Source organism: Thalia democratica, chromosome 1 (genome assembly GCF_965202585.1).
Source record: "Thalia democratica chromosome 1, ktThaDemo2.hap1.1, whole genome shotgun sequence".
Classification (NCBI taxonomy): domain Eukaryota; kingdom Metazoa; phylum Chordata; class Thaliacea; order Salpida; family Salpidae; genus Thalia; species Thalia democratica.
This window is the reverse complement of record NC_139165.1, coordinates 103,273,343-103,299,372: the sequence shown is the minus strand read 5'-3', so window position 1 is coordinate 103,299,372 and position 26,030 is coordinate 103,273,343. Positions and strand designations below refer to the sequence as shown.

The following is a 26,030-nucleotide window of genomic DNA, read 5'->3' as shown; positions in this document are numbered from 1 at the left end:
CTTTAAGTTATTATACTACTTTTAAATAATCAGTAAATTCATACTTTTCAGTAAGAAAAATAAACACATCAAAACTTAATTGAGGCAAAGTTATTTCAAAGTATTTTTATTGGAGTTTTTTTGTTTTTTAGAAACAAACGTATACAAAACAAAAAGTATTTTTCAAATAACTTAAATGTTCAGTAAAATATATCATTTAACAAAGTTAAAGTATAAAATTAATAATAATCAATATTTATTCTATACTCATTAGTTAAATTAAAAGTTTAACTAAAAGTTTATTGAATCTTAAAGTTACATAAAAAAGTTAACTAAGTTTAATGAAGAAAAAAAATAAAATCAATCTTCATTTTAATTTATCAACCAACAAATTTTTGAATGATAACAGTGAAACACAGTGCTGAAAATTTAGCAGAAGTTATTTATTATGTGGGCAGAACGGTTAATAAGTTTGCAGTTTCTTTTTACTGCATATATTTTGAACAACTTTCACTGTAAAGATTTTGAAACTATTCGTTCTACAATAAGCTTTCGATTTTTTTTCTTTAAACTAGTTATATCTTTATTTTTAATTTACTACATATATTTCGAAATAATTTTAGTATTTACAAACTTTATGAAACAATTCATACTTTTTGTGATTTACTATAAATTAAAATGAAACAACTCATAACACATTGTACTTTAATTTCCCGAAGAACATTTTCAATTATTTTCAAAACTTACTTTTATTTTAGAGTCCTCGTTTTCTTTACTTTCTTTATTTGTCTCCTTATTTTCATCTGTGTATTTTTCATTACAGTTAAAATTTTAAACTTCCCAACAATTAACACTTGAGAAAAAGTTTAAGTTTGAATATTTTGACTGGTGAACTTAAACAATCAATTTCAGGGTTCAAACAATAAAAAAGTTAATTAATAAAAAAAAAAAATTTGTTTATAAATTTAAGTTGTTATGGTAAAATTTAATTTTAAACTAACTCCAGTAAACAATTTTCAAATGCTGAAACTTACAGAAAATAGTTTATATTTTAAGAAAACTATAGCTTTTTAAAAAACTTAATTTCAAGACAAATAAAAGTTTATTTCAAGTTTAAAAAATATGAGTGATAAAATTAACATTTTAACATACTAATGTGACACTAGTATGTTTTATTTAAGTACAAATTTTCAATAATTAAAACAAAACGTGTTAAGATAAAGTAAAAATACCTGTAACATTAGGAATTAGTCGAGTCATATGCACGTAATAATCAGTAAGAACTTTATCATGTTCACTGTTTATTTTGTTCATGTCCTTTAGCGAACTTTGAACAGGATCTAAATAAAACATATTGATTAATTGTAAATTAATTACATGTATTGATTTTTTGCTAATTATAAATTAATGATTCAAGTTGACTGAATACGTTTATTTATATAATTTAATTTATGCAAGTTTAAAAAACTACTAGGGTTTAACAAGTACAATTCAATTTGGAGATGTTTTGAATAATTAGAAATAAATTGTCATGTATTAAAGAACTGAGTTGTATTCCTTTAAACAACTAACATACTAAAACTGCACTTTGTAATTAGTTTTTTTTACAAAATGCTGTGATAATTGAATAAAGCTGTAAAAACTTTCAACTATAAACTAATCAGTCAAACATGCTGAGCTATGTAGAATACTTTGAGCACGCTAAAGTACAGAATTATAAATAAAATTTGGTAATCTCAATGATTGTACACATTGTAAAGCTAAGTTTTTATGTGTAAGTACCTTTTGAAAATTGCTAAGATTTTTAATGCTTTTACTTAAAACAATTGCCGTTATAATGTGAACATTTTAGAAATGTAAAATAATATACTTGAAATTGAAAAAAAAAATGTTTTTAGAACTTACAATGTGAACACATGTGGTTTAGATGCAGTAAATAAGTTTTAAAAATGTTTAAAAGTAATATTTTTTCAAATTAAACTAAAATTAGGCCTTTTTGTTAAGCTGAAATACAATATTAGCCCAGTTTAAACTTTAGAAGCAAATGATGTTAAAAAATAAAATACTAATCTTGGGAGGTTTAAAAACATATATTGAATATAATCAAGTTTAGCTACAACCGTAAAATGTAATTAGCTTATACAAACCGAGCATTAATTTTACTACATAAAATAAATTATTTTACTTGTAAAACAAACATTTATTAATTTAATTAAATGGTAAAAGGTTATGCAGAAAAATTAAATATTAACAACATAACTTTGATTAAAGGTCTTACAAAGCCGATAAAATGCATTAAAAATATAATCAAGTTTAGCTACAACAACCTATTTAGTTATTCAATGTAAACAGAGCATTTTAAAATCAATTTTACTTAATAAAATGATAAATTATTACCTTCACTTTCCCCGATGACTTCAAAACCCTCACTTGTTTCCTCATTGGGTTTGTTATTTTGTTTTTTTATTTTGTCATTTTCGTCTTGCCGCAATTTGTTTATCTTCTGCTGTAACCTGTGTGATTTATTAGTGTTTTAACAACGCTTGGACGAAACTGGATGCAAGCTACTATACAGGGTTGCCAATGGTTTGTTTTTTAATTTTTTCCATGTTTTCTGAAATTTCTTCCAGGTTTTTGAAAGTAGAAGTTTTTGGATCGATTTTTAGTAAAATATTAAATCTATGGTAATTTTTTTTTTATGTATATAAACACTCAAAAGATACTTTAAAGTTACTCTAAATGTATTTTCTAATTAAAGAAAATTTGATAATTAAACATAATTTTATCAATATGACAGTTTTAGTGTTATAACAACGCTTGTACAAAAACATATGCAATCTACTTTAGTAACTAACTAAAGTACCAAAATACAATGAAAAGTATTCAGGAATTCGGTTATAATAAAAACATCTATTGAACTAAATTAAAATATCAAAAGAGAAAATTGTTGTGCATTTAAATATTTGTATTAAGTTGTAATATGTTTGATTTTTGGTGAAAAGCAAAGTTTACTATTGATAAAACATGCTTATAATATGGAGAAATATACAAAGCAAATAGTCTATAATGATATTTTGCAATCAGTGAAAGTTTAGTTTAAGTTTAAGAAAATGCGCTTACAAGTATTTGTTTATTTTAAACACTTTATGGAATTTGTGGTTCGAAAAAAAGAACTAAAAGTATTTATGCTCAAAGTTATTGTACCTACTTTTTATACAAAAAATTGTTAAAAAACCCAATTTAAAATATGGAAAGAACTTTTGTGTTTTGTCAGTGAAGTAGATAAAGTCCTAAAAAATTTCATCAGAATAAAAAAAACTTAAATATATATTGGTCAATTCATACATCTAAAAATCTTTTTCATTATGAAACTTATTGTTGTATTTTATTAATAGTCCTATACTTATAATAAAATCTTATGTAAAAGAACTTAATATTTTTCATACTAACTTTTAAAACTATCATTTAACAAATAAAATTATTTTTAAACTAACTTATAGAACCACTCTTCCTTTTGTTTTCCGGTTCTCCCGAACAAATAAATCTTTATGACGTCATCCGTTTCGTGCATCGTCGGTGACGTCACTACGTCGGCTGTTGTGACGCAATAATAAAGATTGTTTAATATAAACAAAAAAATATAAAATGACTCTGCTATAGATAGAGCTACTTTTGTAAGTATTCTTGAGTTCTACTAAAACTTTTCAAAGCACATAGAAAGGCTGTTGTGACGTATTAATAAAGATTGTTTGATATAAACAAATTAAATAACTAAATCTAAATTAATTAACTAAATATAAATAATTCTACTATAAGATATACTTTTGAAATTATTATTGAATTGTTCTACTAAAGTACTACTAATTTTTTTTCAAAGCACATAGAATTGTAGATACTTACACTAACCATAAATCATTTTACAGGAAAAGTTTTAAAACAGTTTGGTAGTTTTACTGGAATTTACCAAAAGTTTAAATAAGTAAAAAACTTACATTTTGATAATTCCACACAAATTGGATACTTTTTGCTCCAAACTCTTTTTGTAACTAGTTCTTTTGGGGCAAGATATACCTAAAATATTTTTATTGTTTAAGCAAGATTTAGTATAAAAAGATCAACTAAAATTATTTTCAGTATAACTGTGTGTAATAGTAGTTGTTTATGTTTAAGTAAATAATAAATGATGTACAAATATTAGACAACTTATATAACCACCTAAATATTAGTTAGACTATACATTCTCTGACTCAATTCTTATTTACACAAATATTCAATAAATAATACCTGAGCATTAGTTAGATCATACATTCTCTGACTCAATACTTATTTACACAAATATTAAATAAAAAATACCTGAGCATTTGTCAAATCATACATTCTCTGGTTCAGTACTTGTCCAAGAAGTATCTTGCCTTCGTTATACGACTCCCTTCTGCTTATATTTCTGTTAAATAACAAAATATTAAATACTGCAATTCAGACAAAAGTTTTGTTGGTGAATTAGTGAAAATCAATCGAAATTGTTTATATTTAGAACCTTTTATAATATGAATTAAATAAGGTAGTGCATTTTTTTTTTAATTTTAGAATATTTTTTTTTAAATTAAACTAATAAAACAAACACTTACTTAACAGGAGTTTGTATTCTCAATATTTTATCATCTAATGTTATGAATACTGATGTTGTATTGACCACATTATAAGTGTGTGGATCGTACTTTGAAATTTCATTCATCCAACCCTGTATAGAATTCAACTAGTCATTAAAATATATAACTGAACAGTTAATATAACCTTTTTTTTATTATAAGACTTGTATTTTTACTTTCGACAAATATTTTTTTTTACTTTGTTAGAGGCAAAACTACAATAACATATAAATATAAATATAAATATGCTAACACTTAATTCATTTCTACTCTAATTTAGTGCTCCAAATGTTCAAATAACCTAACAATTTATTCATTACAAATTATTTACACTTTTATGATTAGTTGTTAATGAATAATTACATCGCGAACATATACTAGTATAAAACTTTATAAATGTATGATTTTTATAAGTTAGTTAGTAACATTAGTATACTTTCTAAATCTATATTATCATCAAAACGTGTTTGTTTATATGACTTACCAAGATAATAACTAGCTTCATGAGGAATTTCTATTTTGTATAAGTAATATACAAATATAAAACAAAACAAAACATATTTTAACATGTTTCTATTTATCTTGTTTTTGCTTTAAATAGGCAGTACGTATTACGAGCTACAAAAAATCATGTAAGATGTTATCTAATTACTTGATTTTGTTTTACATAGATAAAACTAAAATAGAAAACGTTTTATTTATTTCACACCAACTGAAAAAAAACTATAAACTAAAACAAATATTTACTTAATAAAATGTTTGCTTTAAAGTTTTCCCAAGACCAACAAACCAAATACACCAACAAAAAATCAAAATTCTTACAAATCAAAGAAAGCAAAGATGTACATAAAAAAGGCTTGACTGCATAGGGTTTTATACATAAAATTAAAAATAAGAAAGTTTACGTTGGATACAGAATATACATACATTTAGTTAGAAAAGCAAACCAACTACAAATAAAACTGCTTACAAAGCAAATAAAACGCAGACGTGCATAGAAAAGCAGTCAGACAATACAAAATAAATGCATTCAGTAACCGCAAACAAAATTTGCAAAAATTAAATTTTGCAAACTGAAGAATTGAGCCAAATAAAGAAACCACAGGAAAACAAGTAAATTCAAGTATAATAAAGTAGTTGAATTTTATTCTTAACAAAACAATATTACTGTTTAGTACGCTTTAGTCTTTTCACAGCATTTATAGATACAAAAAACATGTGTATGTTATAGTTGGTCAGTAGTCAAAAGTTCAAGTTGAAAAAAAAACAGAGACAAAGGCAAAACAAAAAACCTAAACTGAATACAGATCCATTAAAAAAAAAATCTGGCAGACTTGAATATATGGAAACACAATAAAAGACACAATGAATCAATAAAAATTTAGATCAAATTCTATTCGTGTAAATAAATTTAAGAAACAAAACAACTATAGAAATACACGTCTCTATCTTACCACAAAAACGTTCAAGCAGACTCAATGTTTACCAGGGATAAATCAATTTGAATAAACTACATATTTACATAAAAGGTAACAAGACTGTAAAGGGTTAAAAACATAATAAAATACAATGCAGACTGTATTGGAATACATTTAGTAACCACAATAGAAACTACATTGTTTACATACATAACATTTACTTACAATAGAAGTAAAATACAAAGCTACCAGACTGTAAATACATTAAGAAACCACAATGGAAGCATACATCTGGTAGACAGAACAATTCAGCCAACGAAGAAACCACAAATTAGATCAATAAAACTGCAGACAAATTCAATTGTTTACATACTATATATGTAATCGAATTTGACTGTATTTCATTTTTATTCGACTCTACAGTTATTGTCAATACTATTGATTCAACATTTATAACAAAAGTTATAATAAAAAAATTTACGTTAGCAAAATAGTAAAAGAATGGTCAAAGGGAATGTTTTACTTGGTATTCGGATGTTCACATTAAAATGATATTACAATTTAAAAACAAATAAAATAAGACTTCTTTTTTATAAAAACTTTTAGAAAATAAAATAACTTTAAGTATTTTTGCGCTTACAATAATGTTACAAAAATGTTTAAATATTTTTAAATCATAAAAAAATACTACAAAACGGAAACACTTATATTGCTGTAAAACATACAAGTAAGAGTGATACAAGTTTTTCTTCAAACATACAAATATTTACATAACAAACAAACAACTCCTGGAGCAAAATTAATATTTACACACCCTAAAATGTGGGTAAGGCACGTGAAGTTTTTGCAAATTTGCTGCTATAAGAAAGCAAAATATTAAAAAGCAAAAAAAAAAAAGTAATCTATAAAAGTGCAAAATTAAATACAACTTCTTCAAAATACTATATAACACCACATCAGTTTTGTATTGAGTTTGAGCCTTTAAGCGTAAACTTTGAAGAAAATAATCATAAGTTTTACATTATTATACAAAATACATAAAAGCTTTGTATATTTTTTGTCAATTTTTTTTCGATTTAAGGCTCAGATATAATTATAATAAAGTTTAATTAAAGATTTGATCTACAAAGCCAAAAAGTGTACTGTTAAAAAGTATACAGACATGAAGAAAGGAAAAATTCCAACAAGCGTTTACTGTGAAAATCACACAATTGAAGGCAAAAGTACACAAGACTGTAAAAAATGTACTCCCATAAACAACTAAACTGCATTTGGAACTACTACTTGTAAGTTATACTACTTGTATAGTTACAAAATAGAAACCTTGAAAAGCACAAAAAAACAGCTAATCAATAAGAAACCAAATTCAATTAGAATTAGTTTAGTTACAAGATACTAAGGTTTTCTATTGTACTCAATTTTAATTAAGTAGTCAGGGAAATTTCTGTTGTTTACTATTGATTTTTTAATTGAATTCTTGTAACACCAAAACTTCTGTGTAAAAAAAAGAAACCTTTTTAGTAAAGCAATTTTGAAACTTTATAAAATGATTCCACTAGAAAATAGCTTCTAAAAAGAATAGTATAAAGTTAACTTAACTCACAAAAATTGAAAAATTAGCTGGATACTTGTTATTTTGGCTAAAATGTTTAAGCAATTTAATTCTAACATAACTTTGGAAGATTTACACAGTTTTGAATTATTTAAGCTTTTGTTTAAAAGATCAACAGAAGCTTCTGTTTCATATTAAATATTCACATCATATTTGTTTGTTCAATTCTAAACAGCTAACTAAACCTAACGTTATCGTAGAAAAACTTTCAAAAAACTGACAGTGTTAAAACACCAATTTTATTATTAACTAAGTAGTAAAATAAAAAAGCTTTAAGCACAGCATTAAAACTTTGTTTGCATTAGGACCGCAGAACTGCATAAAAACAAAAATGCAAGATAGAGACAAACAACAAAAATTTAATATCATAAAACTTAAAATTTCTCGACTTTAAGTAGTCTAGTTAGATAACTACTACAGAAGGATGTATTTTATACAGAAAACTAATTGATTACAAGTTTAAAGTTACGCTAAACAGCATAATTATAAGCTTTTTAAATTTCAAACAAAGCCATTATGAACGTTGAATGTCTGACACAACATATGCTTTTCATAGAATATTCACGCTTGTTATAAGTTTTTAAAACTTTAAAAACTGCACTTTTTATATTGAACAAAATATTTTACAACATATGAAGTTTTAAACTATTTTAGCTTAAAATTAATTGTTTTTAACATTTAAAAGTAAGTTCCAATTATGAAATTCTTAAAACTTAAACAATAATATATACAGCACTCTTAAACTAAATATACATATATATAAATTTTGAGGCAAACTTTAGTTCTAAGCCTTTTATTATCAATTTACCTTACATTTAAAGTTGAAATAACAAGCGAATAATAAAAAAGTCCATATAAACGTCGGCAGCTTGTAAATTTTTATTATTCCAACATGCTTTAATAAATATTTGATACGGATTTTAGCTGTCATTATACGTTGGTAAGTTTTTAATAAGCCGTAAATCTCATGGTTGTTAGCAAACTTCCCATAAATAATTTAAAACTTTTTTGTATTTTTTTGTAAAAGATTATTTGTGCTCGACTAGAGATTACATTGACAAGCTTGCGTATAACAAACAAAAATTTACCAAGGTTTAATAAGATTATCAAAAAGTTCTTTTACAAAGTAAAATGCAAACATAACATAAAATATTGACTAAATATGAATAGTTACAATACATTAATATTAGTATTTAGTTATTTAGAATAGTTTTTCACAAAATGTTTTTCTTAAACTACTAGAATAAAACGATAATTTTAAATGTTAATAGAGATTAGGAAATTAAAAAAAAGTTGCATTAGCAAGGTATTGTGGTTTGAACAAATTTACCTTAGTACTAAAAAGAACCGAAAAGAAAACTTCACTACTAACTTCAAAAATTGAATCTTTTATAAAGTTTTATAACACACTTTTTGCAATCTTTTTTCAAATGTTTATTAGACTGCAAACCTATATGTTCTTGTAAATATTTATGAAGTTTGTTTATCTTGTTTAAGTGCATTTTTTAATTAACTTGACAAGCTTAATTGGTATAAATAAAGGTTAAAGAGCCATAAAAACATCATATGACTTTTAACAAGTTTGAAACAAACTTATATAACAATGCTATAATAATTACTAAAACTTAAATTTGAAAATTACATATCATTACGCAAAAAAACACAAATCAAAACTTAAAAAAAATCTACTTATTTTCAAAGTATAACAAAGTGCTTATTCTGAGCACATAAAAATAAACTGATAAATAATTAATAATTCGCGTGTCTTGAAAAAAGGATGTTTTTACCCAAGTACAAACTTAGCTTGACAAACTTATGTTATATAAACAAGTTTTAAAAAAGATTTACAAAACTACAGTGACAAGTTTTGCTTTAACTATACATAAAACTGAACATTGATCTGTGATGTAAACAAATTCGACAGGTTTTAAAGGCTTTCTAGAAACTTTTGTTTTAAACTACACACACTTGTAACCTTTTAAACAGGAATAACTTTTAAGGAAGTTAAACATATTTTTTTTATGAAACAGAAAGGTTTTTTTTCTCTCTAATTAGGTTCACAAGGTTATGTTAACTTGAAGTTTAAAAAAAAGATAAAAACAATTCAACGTAGGTTTTTGTAATAAAATCTAAAAAAATAAAAAGCTATAATTTCCAAATGAACTAATGGAAAAATATTGCTCATTATTAACAACTGTTTACTAATTTTAAAGTAATAAAAGTTCATCAAACTTTATTAAACTTTATCAAGTTCAACAGGAAAACAATTAATAATACATTTTAAATAAATAAAATTGATTTCTAATTGCAAGAAATAAGTTCAGTAAAATTTATGATTGATTTAGTACAAAGCTTTATTTTTTTAGCTTTTATTTAATAAGGTTTTAAAAATGCTGCAGTATAAAAAAATTCTTCTGTTTAAAATATAAAAGAAAACTGTTATTGTTTTATCTTTAAAAACTTTTATAAGTTTTTTATGTAATAACTTCAAATAAATATTAAACATATGTTACCTTTTTAGCAGCAGTGGTATCATAGCTACTTTTTAAACTTTCTTGCTTTCCGTCGTAAACTTTTATTTTCTTTTTCTCTGGTTTTGTGATTGGAAATATGAACAAAAGAGCTGAAAGTATGAAAAACCCACAAAATATTCCTGTAAATAAGTTGTTTTTTTTTATACTGGTTTTTTAATTAAAAACTTCTTTTTCTTGACTTGACCATCCTATCACAATTTTTCTGTACACTTTACAAATATAACTTCAATTCATAAAAGTGTATATCAGGGTTTCCCAAAGTAGGCGAAATCGCCCCCCTGGGGGCGATTTTAGTAAGTCGAGGGGCGATAATTAGTAAGGGGGCGAAAGGGTGGGCGATAACTAGTAAGGGGGCGAAAAGGGGGCGATTATGAAATTTTGGGCTGTCATAAAATTTTTAATTTTTATATTGCTAATTAACTAATTTTAGCTTGCTAGTAAATATTTGACCCTGAAGTAAAACTTAAACAAAACAAGTTTATTTTATTAATGTAAAATATAGAGAAAAAAATCAAGTACTTATGACTCCTACTTTCAAGTAAATTACATATTTTCATTCATATATTTTCTTATTTAACAATTACATAGATCATAGACGATCGGAATCCCTCTCACCATTTTATAACCTGACATATATGTTATTTGGGATCATAAATTGTTCATAAAAATATATGTTATATATTATTAAGTTTCTAGGTAAATTGGCAACCCTAAATTTCTTAGTCTAACTTAGTGACTTTTCAAAAAACAATTGGAAATATCATGAGGTGATAGTTATATCACCTCATGATATTTCCAAATGTTTTTTGAAAAGTCACTGACCTTGAAATAAAAGTGAATTTTTCAAAAGAACGAAATGAAAGCTTTTGGACTCAACAAAAACTAAGGCAAAAGTATCCAATCATTTGAGAGTATAATAGATTATTGTTTATAGTTTTTCCTTCTAGCTATGTTGTTGAGAAAGCTTTCAGATCAGTTATCAACATCTTGAGCAAAAGATCTAATCTAGATATTTGTAAAGGAGGCTTTTTTTTACTGATTAAAAATCAGATTAGAAAAACTTGCAAGCAGTCATGAACCTCATCCTACACATTATATTAGACTTCAGTAGCAGATATTATTTTATGAAATTTTTTTGTTTTATTTAATCTTTTAAAATACTTTTTATTTAACCTGGTTTGTATTGTATTTAAATAGTCTTTTTATAATAAAATTTTATTAAGTTATTTATTCTACAACAGGTTTGCATAATGCCTAATAAATATTAATTACGGTAGACTTCCTCTTGAGTTCGCACTTTTTACCCAAAAAATTGCAGATTCATGTTTTCTAAAATTTAACTTAAATAAAGCCTATTACTAACTAAGTATTAATAAAACAAAAAAATCATAATATTTAATATCTTACATAGATCTACTTTTTTAATGAATGTTTGTTTTATGTTTTAGTTGATTTTATGTTTTTGCATAACGTTATTGCATATAACATATTCAAGTTTATCATTTTGTAAAAAAAAGGTAATAATTTTTGAGCTTGCACTTTTTTATTTCGTTCAAAGTGCCAACTCAAGCGGAAGTCTACTGTATTTATTAAATCATTTATGTTTTAAATCTGTTATTAATTTTATTTTGACCTGGTTATTTTCGTAGTTTATATTTCGTATTACATTACATTGAAAGTTTTTATAGCATAGTGATTAAAGTGTTTGTTTGAAAGAAATTTATTTGAATCATTTTTGTTATTACTTCTTTAATCTGTATAAGTAAATAAATCTTGATAACCATTTAAGTTTTTTTTGGTTTTAAAAGAGTATAGATTTAAGGTCTCTATTTGAAATTACTTCAAATTTTTCATTTAAAAGATTCTTTAACTCAAACTTGATTTGTTATTGTTAAAAAACCTATACATTAAAGAATTTTAAACTATTTATACAAATGTTTTTTGTTTTATCTTAATTTTTAATATATTAGCAATTAGAATGTGTTGTTTATTTTGTTAGTTAAACACTAGCTTTTCGTTTTTCACTCTTTTCTTCTGGTAAATTATTATAGGGTAATGACTAGAGAAAAAATAAATTTAAACAGTATTAAATAAGCCATTAAAAGACTGCTGCAGTTACAAAACAAAATTTTAAGCTAGTTAAAAGAATTTTTTAATCGATTGCTTTCTGTTCACAGAATTAACTGTAAAACTTTTGATTTTTTTTTGAATTTAAACTAAAAAAAAAGAAAATGTTAAAACTAAGGTTTAGTTTCCTAAAGGTTATTCCAAGTCAAATACTGTTTAATGGTATTCTATTACAAAACATGTAGTTTAAAAAGTTTAAAATTAAGTTTTTAACTTTACAACTGACTTACTTATAATATATCTTAGCATTGAAATTAATAACTTTACTACATTATCTGAAGCTGTTGATGAAACCACTTTTCATGTGATATAATCAACCAGTCGGTCAAACTTCCTTCAACTAGATCAGAAATTATTTTTTATTATTTGTTTTATTATGTGTAAAATAAACTGTTCCTTTTTTTTTAGTTTCTTAATCTCTGGTATAGTAATTTTAGAATATGCCTATTTATAAAATAATTTTAGTACTTTGAGCGGTTTAAACAAGTTACTTAGTATTAACTTCTAAATGTCCGAAATTCGTTATTTGAGAGATTATTATAATGTCAGGTTTAAATTAAGATTTCAGATGGTTAACGTACGGTTAAGATCCAGTCAAATATCGACATGCTAAGTAACTTGGAAGCTACTTGTGCAAAAGAAACAAAATTTATTTTTTTGATTCTAAATATTTTGAAATACACTTTCAATTTGGTTTTCAGTTCACAATAGTATTTCCTAGATCACCATAATACTAAATCATTTTATTACAATTTCGTTCGAGTTTTTTAATTTTCTTATATGTTATTTTTTTAAGTTATGCAGCCCGCAATTACATTTGTTAAACGAGTTGAAACTAGAAAAGATTTTTTAGTAAATATGAATTGATGACTACAAAAGTTGTCCACTACTACCCTAAAAGTTTCATTAGTTTCAATACAGATCATTTCTAAACAGCATTAATTACAGGTTACACAAGGCTTTTTAATAATTTAATATTATAATACACTTAACTGGGCTTATAAGAAAACAAATGTAACTTATTTTCTCAAGCCCTGTAAACTACTTTGAACACAGCTCAAAAGTGCATGCATAAGAAGTACCAGACTAAATTACATTTCGAACACAACTTTTTCGGCTCAAAAGTTTCTACTCAAGAGAAAAACTACTTTGTAAAATCGTGGGGGGCGATTATTTTCCGAATTTCTGAAAAGGGGGCGATTTAGAAAATGAGTTTGGGAAACCCTGGTGTATATATATATAACAGTTCGCTGACGTATAAAAATAGTTGTGGGGCTGACAGTTTAAATAATTTACTAATCCATTGTGTAAAAATGAATTTAAAGGTCAATAAAAATGCATTTACAGTTCATTTAAATTTAAACAGTTTACTAAACAACATAGTTTAGAATTATATTATCAATCAAATTAAAAAACTACTACTTTTTTGTTGAATACATACAACTTGATTAAGTATTGCATATAAAATAGTACTTTTACCAATATTCAATATTCAATATTCAAGCTTAGTTCAAAGTAAAATTTTACTAACTTCCCAATTAGTTTAACAAAACGTGTTTTAAAAGCTTAAAAATAAAAACTTCAGAACGAATAATATCAGAAAATCTACTTAATTATTTTAAAATGTAAAAACAGACTATCAGCTTCTAACAACTAAAACTTTTAACACTACATTACTTTATACTATTAAAAACAAAAATTAAAATTAAAACATAATAAATCTTTATTTGATTTTTTAAATAAATTTTAATTGAAGACTTTATATTATAACCTACCTCTAACAAACACTTCGACCATGTAAGGTTTGGGAACCCACAAGTAAGCGAACACCAGTGACGTCATAATAAGAAAACAAGACGGGGATATACTCCCACCTTCCTCTATTTCAACTGTGACGTCATCCGTATTTGTTACGTCATCATGTTTATCAGTGACGTCACTGTTGAAGAGTTGTTTTTGTGGGGTTTCTGGCTGGGGTTCGGGTGAAACTTTTCCTGGGGAGCTGCTGCTGGTGGAACTGTTGAAAATTGTAGAAATATTTTAATTGTGTAATTAAAAAAAAATATTATTAAATATATTTTTTTATTACATTGTATAAAATGTATCAAAGAAGTATCTTAATTCTTTTATTAGTTAAGATTCAGTTAATCTTTTTTTTTTTGAGTTACTTTAAATTAAAAAAAGTTTTATGAAATAATAAATGTTAGATTTATATGACGAATGTAAATGTTTTACATTCTAATTTGATGGCTAAAAGAATTCAATGAAAAATTCGAGCAAAATATTTTCTTTGATAACAAACTGATCTGGAAACAAACAAAACTTACAATTAATATAATCATTGAACCCTTAAAAATACTAAACTTTATGATCAATGTAAACGCTCTACTTAAAAAACTTTTTAATTTCTAAATGAAGATTTTAAGAACAAATTTAGATTGATTAAAAAAATAATCCGAACTCTAAAATAAACTAACACTCTGTCAGAGTTGTCTTCATTGGACGGTTCTTTTTGTAGTTTCTTCTGCAAAAGTGACTTGAAAGACACTGCTAACTTGGAGCTGCAAATACTAAAATTAAACAAACAACAACAAAACACAAACATTTAAATTGATTTCTAATATGAAGTATACATAGTATGAGTATTACTTACCAATATGTAATTTATTGATTCATTTTGCAGTATAGTTATAGTGTTATACCGTTATGAATATTTATCGTTGAAACAAATAGTGTAATTCTTATAACTCATTTATATTTAAAAGTTTAAATATTTTTTACAGAAATATTTTTGAGTTATGAATAGAAAAAAAATTTCTTATTATTTCTAAAATCTTAAGTATGTAGTCTACACTATATTTTATTTTATGTGTATAGTATGATGTAGTTTTTACCAATAAATTTAAACAACTATAACATCAAAAAAATCTTGGTACACCATAAAACAATATTTTTAATTGACTATTTTTCAATTGTAAGCATCTTTATAAAATAAAAACAAACAACATTGTTTTCAAGTCATTACTCAACTTATTATGCAACTTATTGTCTAATAAAACTTTTAGCTGATTGAAACTTGCAGATAACTTATTGTTAGTAGTTTTGTTTTCAAAACCAATAGAATTAAAATTAAGTCAAAAATATTATTAAAAGTGAATAAATTAAATAAACCTGTTTAATATTTTGCTGCCTGTAGTTATGGGTGAGTTGGTTGGTGCATCTGAAAAAAAAAAATTAATTGTTTGCTTTTACAATGAACGTTTTCAAGAATTGAATTAGTTAACTTTGAGAGTAAAAAAAACTTCTAAACAAAGACATTGAAAATCAGAGTACTGTTGAGTACTATTTTTTTTTTAAATACTGCTAAGCTTACAAATAATAGTAAATAAATTTTAAGTAAATAAAAATTCTAAAAAATATTCCACATGTTTGTTATCAATTTTTTTTAAACTTCACTAGTTAGTTTTGATTGGTAAAAAACAAAAATCTTTACAAAAACTACCTAATATTTAAAACTAATTTTTTATAATGAGGCTTACTAAGCTTACAAGTAAAAGTAATAAAATATTTCAAAAAACATGAACTAAGGGTTTTTAATTTTATATTGGTATTTTAAAAATTAGTTAGTAAATAGGTAAAGTTATTTATAAGGTAAAGTTAGTTCATCAACAAAGCTGTGTATTTCTAAAACATGAGATATTTTTTACAAGTTTTATAATAGAAAACAAACCTGGAATGCTTTCATCTCCAGCGGCTTGATTTGTAAGTGATTGAGCTGTGTGCTGTAAAAAACTAATTTATTTCAAAAAAAAATAATTAATTAAATACAAGCAATTAAGATTTGTTGTTAAACATTGCAAAACTTATTTTCATATTTTGATTTAATTTTAGCAGTTGAATCTATGATTTGACAAATTGTATAAAAATTTACTGTTTGCTAGTTGTTGAAGTAGACATATGAAAATAATTTACTTTAACATATAGGTGATGTTTTTACAAACATTTGCAAGGAAAACACTTTTTATGAAAAATATGATTAAAAAAATATTATATCAAAAAATTAGTGACAACTTTCAAGTATTTAAAACTAACATCAAGGTTTTCCATTGCTCTTTTCTTTATGAAGGCATTTTTTTGCACCTTGTTTCTTATCTCGTTGAGAAATGAGCTGGAATTTTGACTGATGTTAATTGAACCATTTTTATTGGATGGCGTGTTATTTGCACTGTTTTCATTGGCTGAGGATTTAATGGGTGTATCTTCATCCTATATTAAAGAAAATTATTCATTTATATCAAATAAAAATATATTTTATCATTAGTTTAAAAACTATCAGCATATTTTAATTTTTTTACATTACTTATTACTTATTGTCAAGGATAGCTAAAAATCCAAAGTATTTTTTTGCTAACAACTTTAAATTAGTCATTAAATAAAATATTAAAACTGAATTTAAATTTTAGAGATATTTAATTTGTTGATATAAAGCTTTTTTGTAAAACTTTTTGGTCTTCACCTATGAACGGCAAAATTACATTATTATTGATTAATTGCAAACTTAAATAATTCAATAGAAATATAAAGCTCTGCAAACCTGTTGTTTGTCATCATGGGAACTTATCGCAGGCATTGATTTTGAAGGTTGGTGACCACCACTGGAGGCAGTGTTGAGGTCATCTAACTCCCTGGTAACAGCCTGGTTGCTATGCATTTTGTTGCCATGCATTGCAGTGTTTTGATTGGGCGCTTGTGGTGTAGTTGGTGACCTAATGTATGCTGATAAGCCTCCGTGGGAATGAACTGTAATGAAAAATAAAAGACTAAACTAAAAATAGTTTAAATTAAATAATAATTAAAAGAATAGTATCACAAAACTGTAACTAGCCACCCTGTAACTAGACAAAACAACAAACAAACCTTTTTCTTTGAACTGATTGACAAGCTTGGACTTGTTGTTCCACAGCAAAGAGGCCGTGTTGATGTAGGACTGGTTCTCATCATGATTCTCATCAATGTTGCTTCGTATGAAGTTTCCCAACCTGTGGCTGAACTTGCTTCTCTGTTTTCTGTCACAAAGTATTATGTTCCGTAAATTTCTTAACAAAATCCGTTTCAATGTACAAAGTACAAAATAAATTAAATATAATGTTTTATACACAGATTTGACAATATGATGTTTTCTATGACAAAATAATTGACAACTAACAAACTAATATTATGCTTAGAAAGTTTCTTGACAAAATTGGTTTTGATTTCAATGTAAAAATTACAAAATCAATTAAATTTATTTTTTTAATTTAAATATTTTTTTACACAACTTGTAATATCTCAAGAGTTAACTGAAATTTTCCTGTTCTATAAAAAGTATCATTTAGTTTATACTCTAAGCTTTCTTATTAAAACCAGTTTTAAATTCAATTTACAAAAAGGAAATCAATTAGAAATAATGTTACAGATTTGACAATTTGATGTTTTCTATGACAAACTGATTGACAATTTTTATCAACACTTATAGTGCTTATATCAATGTTTAAATAAACTTTTTAGTACTGCTTTTGTTTTCTTTTTAAGTTTAGTACTCTTCATTTAAATTGTTTGTGTAAAAGTAATGTAACTTTTAAAATATTAAATGTACAAAAACCTTGGAAACATAATGTAATTTACATTGTTTGTATTTAACAAAATAGCTTTAAGAAAATAGGATACCTAATAAACTTAATAATATAGCTTGCATTAAAGTATTAGCAAATAAATTATGTATTTTTACCAACAAATTATTAGAATTATGTAATATCTTACTGTTTATTTTTACTGGCTGGTATTGGAGTTGATGTCTTTGGAAGTTCATCCTCAGAGGAAGTTGAATTTGGATTCACATCCAATGGGTGACTCCCCACTAGTTCACCTTGTTTTATCTGAATATATAAACACTTTATAAAAAGAAATAAAAATATAAGATATAAAATTTGGATTCACATCATTATTGAAGTTATGTTTACAAACAAATTTAAAATAGTATTAGATACCTATTTTTAAATCTGGACATTATATAATAAAGAAAAAAGGAGTCAAAATAATAAATTAAGTTTTTAGTTATCAAACATAGTTTTTGTTTTAGTAAAATTTGTAATATTAATAGACCTTCAAAGTTTGCTATGCTTAATCTGAGTATTTTCTTTAAGTGATTTAAAAAGTATTAAATTATTAATGGAAAGATGGAATTTTCAAAATTGATATGGAAACTTCTTCAATAATTAATTGGCATAACCTGCTTTCAATAAAGATAAATACCAATAAGTGGAAATTTCGATTATTGTTTTAAGTAAACAATGCAAATGAAATACCACCCAATTTGTTAAATATATCCACTGTGACAAAATATTTCAAAAAATTATAACTCTATTCCTTTATCTTTGCTATTAATTTTGACTAATTTACAACACTTTCTTTAAAAGGTTTTTTAATGCTGTACTAAAAGTATTAACTGAAGTATTAAAAAGCTTATAGGAAGTGTTTTAAAAATTATGATTAAAATAGCTTATTCACAATATCAGAAAAAATAATTATCATAACTTTGAAATATATTAACAGGTTGTTGATATTGATTCACTTTTTTTCCAGTTTTTAGGTAAATATATACTTTGTACAGGTGTTTTTAATCTCTAAATTTATTGAGTTATTTGTTTTAACTAACAAATATTGCTAAATTTACTGAATTCTTAAGAGCTTATTTTATTTTTATATTTAATCTCTGAGTTTAAAATATTTTTATTTAAAACTATTACAATAATCACTAATTTTTGAAATCATTAAACTTTACGTAATTAAATTCTATACAAAAAACTGATTAAAAATTAGTTAGAAATTTAACTTGTTAATATACCATTAACTAAAAAACTTTATATGTCCTTACTTAAGTAAAAAAAGGCAATATATACTGTTTTTTTTTCAAAGATAAATTTTTTACCACAGTAGTGTTGCATTTAAAACTTTTTAAACAAAAACACAGTATAGTTTATGCTTAACTTTTTCTTTAATTCAAAGTTTTCAAATGTTGACAAAACTAAAAGTATTTAATTTGCTTTAAATATTTTACCTTGAGAACTATTTTAACTTTTAAGTTTGAAAACACCATATACTTAGTTTTAAACAAGTTGCTAAAAATCTTAAGCATATCATCTACGTTTAAAAAAAAACTTTTTAGTTGTTAAATGAAATCAAGTTCCACAGAATAATGAAATTTCAATTTTCATTAGCTTAAGGGCATAGGGGGGGGTAAACACTCTTTTTTGGTTTTTGATCTTATTTTATATAGTTTTTACTAAGCTACAAGATGCTTTTTATAGGTTTAAAAAATTCAAAATAATTTTTGAGATATAGCCGGTCAAAGTCGGAGCCAACAATAGGTTCCTTATGGGAGGCGCAAGCAAAAATAGACTATTTTACTAAAAATCTATCTTCTCCTGCGTTTTTTGAGATAACTACCTCAAAATTTCAGGAAATATTCCTTGATATATTTAGAAAATTGTGTCGGAAGGAATTTTGAAAAAAAATGAAAAATAAAAATTTTATATAAAAAATAAACAAAAAAACAGTTTTTTTTTGTTTTTTTGTTATAAAATTTTTATTTTTTAATTTTTTAAATTCTGTTCCGACAGAATTTTCTAAATACTGCAAGGAACATTTCCTTAAAATTTGAAGTAGTTATCTCAAAAAACGTAGAAGGAGATAGATTTTTAGTGATTTCTAGTTATTTGCTGTTTTAGTTCGTGCCTCCCATAAGGATCCTATTGTTGCCTCCGACTTAGACCAGCTATATCTCAAAAGTTATTTTGAATTTTTTAAATCTAAAAAAAGCATCTTGTAGCTTAGTAAAAACTATATAAAATAAGATCAAAAACCAAAAAAGGGTGTTTACCCCCCCCCCTATGCCCTTAAATAATCTATTTAAAATACTCCACATTCTTTTATGTGAATTAAAGAGTTTGAGCATAAAACACAACCTACTTTTGGCACTTCTTTAGGGAGACTTTTTGACTGCAAACTGCTTGATGAGGTACTTCTTGCCCTGATGATGTTGATGGAACCACTTCTTCTATTGGGACTGCTCTGAAGAGTAGCAAACATTTCAGGATCATTGTCTACTTCCTCTTCAGTACTCTCATCATCAAACAATGTGTGTTTGTTGTTTGTAAAATGTTGGGGTTTCAATAGACCTTTGCTGGTCATTTCACTATTTACTAAGGCTGGTTATAAAATGTTTATAATTTATTTTGTACATTTAATAGACTTTTGCTACTCATATCATATGTAAGGCTGGTCACAAAATTATTTTTATAAAATACTTTTTAAAACTTGAACTTCAAATTTTTTATTTAGTTACAATAAAAGCAAACAAAAATTGCTCTTTGTTGATTAATTTTTACAAAGCAAACACCAAATTAATATTACAACAGGAGAAGTTTTAAAGTTATACTTTGAAAAACTTTTGCTCCTAATTATTTAGTTTATGAAAATGCACACAACCTGACAAAAATAATAAATCTCACATTCGGGAACAGATAAGTTATGCAAAAAGATATTTTTGCATTAAGAGTCTAATATAGACAAAGGAAAACTTTTGCACAAAGACACTTTTGCATAAAGACTTTTTTGCACAGAGGGTCACTTTTGAACAAAGAGTCATTTTTGCAAAAAATTATAAAAATAAATATTTAACAATAAAAAAGATTAAATAAAAAAATAAAAAATAAAAACAGCTACCCACTGAGGGTAAGGGATAAGAGTGATAGTAAAAACAATGAATAAAACAAAAAAAAAAAAAAAAAAAACAAAAAAAAATAGAAAAAAATTAAAAAAAATGAAGAAAAAAAGAAAAAAATAATAATTATAAAAAAAATAAGAAAAGGAAATTACCAATTGAGGGTAAAGATAAGCATTAAAAGTTAAATTTAAAAAAAAATAGTTAAAGTTCATAGAATAAAAAATAATATTTTTTTAACCCTTGCAATAGTTTCTTTATGCAAAAATATTCTTTCCTCAAAAGTGACACTTTGTAAAAAAGTGACCTATCATGTATTTTAGACTCCCTAGTACTTATAAAGAGTTTGCAATATAATAAAAATGTAAAGTTTTCATCAATTTTTAAAGTAGAATTTTTATATACCCACTAATTTTAATCCCTGTTTAAAAATTCATAAAACTTGCTTTATGATGATATTAATATATGTTACTGTGTTTAGAAGACTTACATTACATAAGTCCTTAATATAAATAATTTTTAAACAAAGATTCAATTTTTCATGTAGATTTTTAAGTTAAGTTTGAAACTTTTTAGAAAATATACTTAAATAAATATAGTTTCAACTATTTAAATTTTAAAATATACTAAAACCAGTAATTTCAAACTAATGTAGCAATATTGACTTTTTTGAGAATATCTGACTTTACATTAGAAGCTGATAATGCAACAACTAATTTACCTATAAGTTATTGCTGGTTTTTAAAAACTAAATAAAATTAAAAAGCATATTTTTAATTTAAAAAGTGATCCTTCAGTTACTTGATTTTTAAACTTTGAGAAAAATGAATTCTGAATATGCATTTTTTGGAACTTTTTTTAATGGAGTAATTAATAATCTATTTCAAAATTATATATAAGTAATTCATAAGTAGTAATGTTACTAAATCAATTTGGTTTTAAAATCTTTATTAGAATTGTTACAAATCAACTCAAAAAATATTTTCAGAACTGCAAGACTATGTAGCAACCAAGTATATTATGACTTTTGTTTTAACAATTAATGAAAATAACAACTTTTTTTAAGTAAGAAATATCACATAGTAATTAAAAATTATTTTTTATAAACTACTTCAACTTGTAATAATGGACATAAACAAATTACTATAATTGTCAGTTAATAAATTTAAACAAATAGTGCTTTTTAAAGAATAAAACATTTTAATTGTTTAACATTACAAGATAAACAGTAATACATGACCTAGACTTGTAATTTATACCTTAATTGAAAGCTCATACTTATAAGCATAAATTTCAACTGCTTCTGAAGTGAAGTAGTATTATAATGTCATTATAACACAAAAAACAGGAATAAACTAAATAAATTTTAATAAAGTTTAACTTCATATATTTTTTTAAAGTTGCTTTTGTAGTAAAATTACTAAAGTTATAACTTAAAGGTCAAAATATAATGACAAAAACTTAAAAAGGAAATAAAAAACCTAAAACTATAGTTTATTGAAAAAAAAGGGGCTCAAAATATTTGTTTTAACACTTGGTACACAAAAAAACTTTCAGCACACCACAAAAACCTTTTAACATATTGTCCATGAATGGACATTTACAAACATTGAAGCATATACCATTAAACAAAAAGATTATTAACAGTAAACTAACCCTTAGAAACCAGTTACAGATAATATACTCAAAGAGTTATTTAGAATTAATACAATATTGTGTTTGTTTTGCTAGGTGAAATGCAAGATATTGAGTCATAGGAAAAGTTTTTGCAAATTTAGCTTCATTCATGCAAATGATGTTTGTTTTCTTATCATAAGATAAAAAATACCCAAATACAAAACTGATAATCAAGTAGACACCATTGAAAAATTGAATTACTTAAGTTTCTTTCTTATATCATAGATATTTTATACACAATAACTTTTAACTTATTACATCTATAAAAATTACTTTGATTTAGAAAAATTTGTTAGTTATTTCAAAAATATATCAATTTTTTTCATACTTTATCTGTTACGTATTTATAAAACTTAACTTAAAATGTGTTAATTTAAAATTTTGTTTTTTATGAACTTTAATAACCCGAAGTAAATTTTAAACTTAAACAAGTAAACACTTACAATTTTATGTTTAAAAAGACTGTTTTTTTTTAACTTAATCAACAAATTAATTAAGATAGATTTTATAACTTTAAGCCATAAATTAATTATTATATATATCATTTCGGTTTTAATTTAAAGGCTGATTAAAACATAATTTAATAAGTAATATATTTTCTAGCTATATTAAACATGCTTCAATAAGATGACTTGTTCTCCTACTAATTTTATTTGAGTAAAAAAGTAAATTAAAAGTCACTTTTAATTATATCGAATCCAGTAGTTAGTTAAGCAATAATATTTTACTAAACTTGGACTGATTTAAACGTTAAGGTGTATTACACCAATACTTGCTAAGTCAGCAATTATTTTTAATGTTTTGTATATTAGATATATATTTATACCTTATCCCTAAGCTGCCGAACCAAAACATATCAAATCTAATCAAAAGTAAATTTATTAATGACTATAATTAAAAATAAAAGTTTTTTTTTGCTTATTCAGCATATATAAGAAGCAAAACTTTAACGTTTCAACAAGACTCGTATTTAACTTAATGGTTTTAAATTATTTTAAATAAACTTTATTAACATAATTTATAATAGTAAACAGAAAATTTTCATCCCTTTTAATTTAAGTATCATACTGTTATTTAGTTTAATTAGAGTTTTAATTATTTACAATTAACTCATAACTAAGTTAAAATTTAGAAAACTTTGTTAAAATTTAAAATTACTATGTATGATAATATTTTATTTTTATCTAAGTATCACTTTTCGCTTATAAGTTTAAAAATTGGTGAAGGATTTGAACAAAAACTTTGTTACTAGAATAATTCAATGTTTTAATTTTGTTGTTATCCTAATCAGACCCGTTTAATACCATTCTAAATTGTTCTAAAAATATTTGCACAAAAATAATCAAAACAACGCTACTTAACAAAAATATACTCATAGTACTGATTGTAAATATGTTTATCTGATCTACATTAAGTACAATTATTAAAGTAATAATATACATAAAATTAATCAATTAACAAAATATAACAAGAATTTAAAAATTTTTGCAATAAAAACAGAAACGAATAGTTAATAAGTAAACAAACTAATTTTCGATACTTTTTAAATTAATTATAAAAAAGGTAGTGGGATTAAATATACGAAGGGTCACTTTTGCACTAAGAATAATTTTGTAGGAAAACACTTTTGCAAGGGTTAAACTTTTTTCGTAATACTTTTTTTAATTTATTTTTATTCTTTTTTAATTTTTTATACTATTATAACTGTTACCCACAACCTTAACACTTGGTCAGTAATTTTTTTCTTCTTTTAATATATCTTTTTTTATAAATCAATTTTCTTTCTTATTTCAAACTTTTGTTTTTACTACCTGTTCCCCTAAAACTCTTACCTTAACCCTTCGTCAATAACTTTTATTTCTAATTTATTTAGTTTTTGAGTTTTTTTACTATCACTGTACTCTCAATCTAAGGGTGGCGGTGGGCTGGGCAACGTTTTTAGTTACAGGGTTTGATCAAGAAAAATTTAGCCTTTAGCGGGACGGAGTATTTCGAGTTAGTGACCTACCGAATCCAGTATTTGAATCTGACCTGAAAATCGTTTTTTAGATCTTGATCCTATTTTAAAAACATAAATCGGATCCGGTCGGATATAAATTTTATGGATCCTTTAGTTATTATTTCAAAACTATTTTACTTACAAAAATTCGAACTAAATAATACAACAATTTGTTAGATAAAACTATTCAGGCTTAACAATTCATACTAAAACTTTTTTAAAGTTGTAAGGTTCCGGTATCATCTATTTTTAACAACCTTGGACTAGAATATTACTTTAATAATATCTAACTTGCTACACTAAGTTTTGTAATATTAGTTTTGGCAGGCCGGATTCCATCGAATTTTAAAAAACGTTAGGGGCGGTCATTTTACCTCCGCGGGTCGTATGTTGCCGACCCCTACCCTAACCCTAGGCAATTATTATTTTTTCTTCTTTTTACTTTTTTTTTGTTTTTTGTGTTTCTTGTTTTTACTATCACAGTTATTCTTTCCCTTTACCATCGGTCGGTTTTTTTTTTTGACAATTTTCTATAATTATTGTTATTGTATAATTTTGTTATTTCTTTTTGTAATTTTTTTAATTTGTTTAATTTTTTTATTTACTTTCAGATAAGAATGATCTTCCATGTTTAAAAAATGTGTAGTGAAAAACTCATTTAGGTATTCATTTACTCAGAATTAGTATTATATAAATAGTTTTTATCAACTATATAGGAATTTAAAAGAGCATTTAAGTTGATTTTATTAAAATTCCATTAATTACTAAAAACGTCTATGAATTAACTAGTATCGAGATTTCGAACATAACTTAATTAACTATTTATTATTAGTTAATACTAATTCACATCAGCTTTAAAACAGGCGTTATATGTTAATTCTAGAGTATTTTTTATAAAAAATAACAGTTTGTAAATTAATATTCAATATATGTTTGAAGTTGATATCAAATTCGTACAGTTTTACAGTTAAATTATAACAAATTTATTGATTTGCGGCAGTTCACAACAAAACTAAAACTAATTGTCTTAACTAGATAACACACAGATTTACGTGTCAGTTTAAACTTAATATTATCAAATATTTCAGTCAACTTGTTTCGCTAGGATCTTTATTAGCATAATATTTTAAAAAATTATTTGTTATAAAAAAACACATTAAAATTTTGAATTTTTCATAATAGCAATAATAATATTAAAGTTATACACTTTATTTAGTAACAAGTGACTGAGTAGTTATTTAGATTTTTAGACATTCTGAACGGCAATGAAGCCT

The 26,030-nt window shown here is 24.4% G+C and overlaps 1 protein-coding gene across 1 annotated transcript in view; it reads right to left on the bottom strand.

The window, feature by feature from the left end:
• Positions 1 to 20,561, bottom strand: part of LOC145828545 (testis-expressed protein 2-like) — a 28,630-nt gene extending 8,069 nt beyond the window's left edge. Inside the window, exons 1-17 of the mRNA XM_082936305.1 lie at positions 20,327 to 20,561; positions 18,119 to 18,234; positions 17,237 to 17,385; positions 16,914 to 17,119; positions 16,412 to 16,585; positions 16,050 to 16,101; positions 15,491 to 15,539; positions 14,797 to 14,880; positions 14,095 to 14,336; positions 10,172 to 10,311; positions 4,608 to 4,720; positions 4,333 to 4,423; positions 3,972 to 4,050; positions 3,474 to 3,573; positions 2,377 to 2,492; positions 1,212 to 1,319; positions 727 to 782 (exon numbers count right to left, since the gene is read on the bottom strand). Coding sequence (XP_082792431.1) covers positions 727 to 782; positions 1,212 to 1,319; positions 2,377 to 2,492; positions 3,474 to 3,573; positions 3,972 to 4,050; positions 4,333 to 4,423; positions 4,608 to 4,720; positions 10,172 to 10,311; positions 14,095 to 14,336; positions 14,797 to 14,880; positions 15,491 to 15,539; positions 16,050 to 16,101; positions 16,412 to 16,585; positions 16,914 to 17,119; positions 17,237 to 17,385; positions 18,119 to 18,234; positions 20,327 to 20,548 — 2,097 coding nt within the window. The 5' untranslated portion in view covers positions 20,549 to 20,561. The remainder of the gene's footprint in view (positions 1 to 726; positions 783 to 1,211; positions 1,320 to 2,376; positions 2,493 to 3,473; positions 3,574 to 3,971; positions 4,051 to 4,332; positions 4,424 to 4,607; positions 4,721 to 10,171; positions 10,312 to 14,094; positions 14,337 to 14,796; positions 14,881 to 15,490; positions 15,540 to 16,049; positions 16,102 to 16,411; positions 16,586 to 16,913; positions 17,120 to 17,236; positions 17,386 to 18,118; positions 18,235 to 20,326) is intronic.
• Positions 20,562 to 26,030: the final 5,469 nt, after the last annotated feature.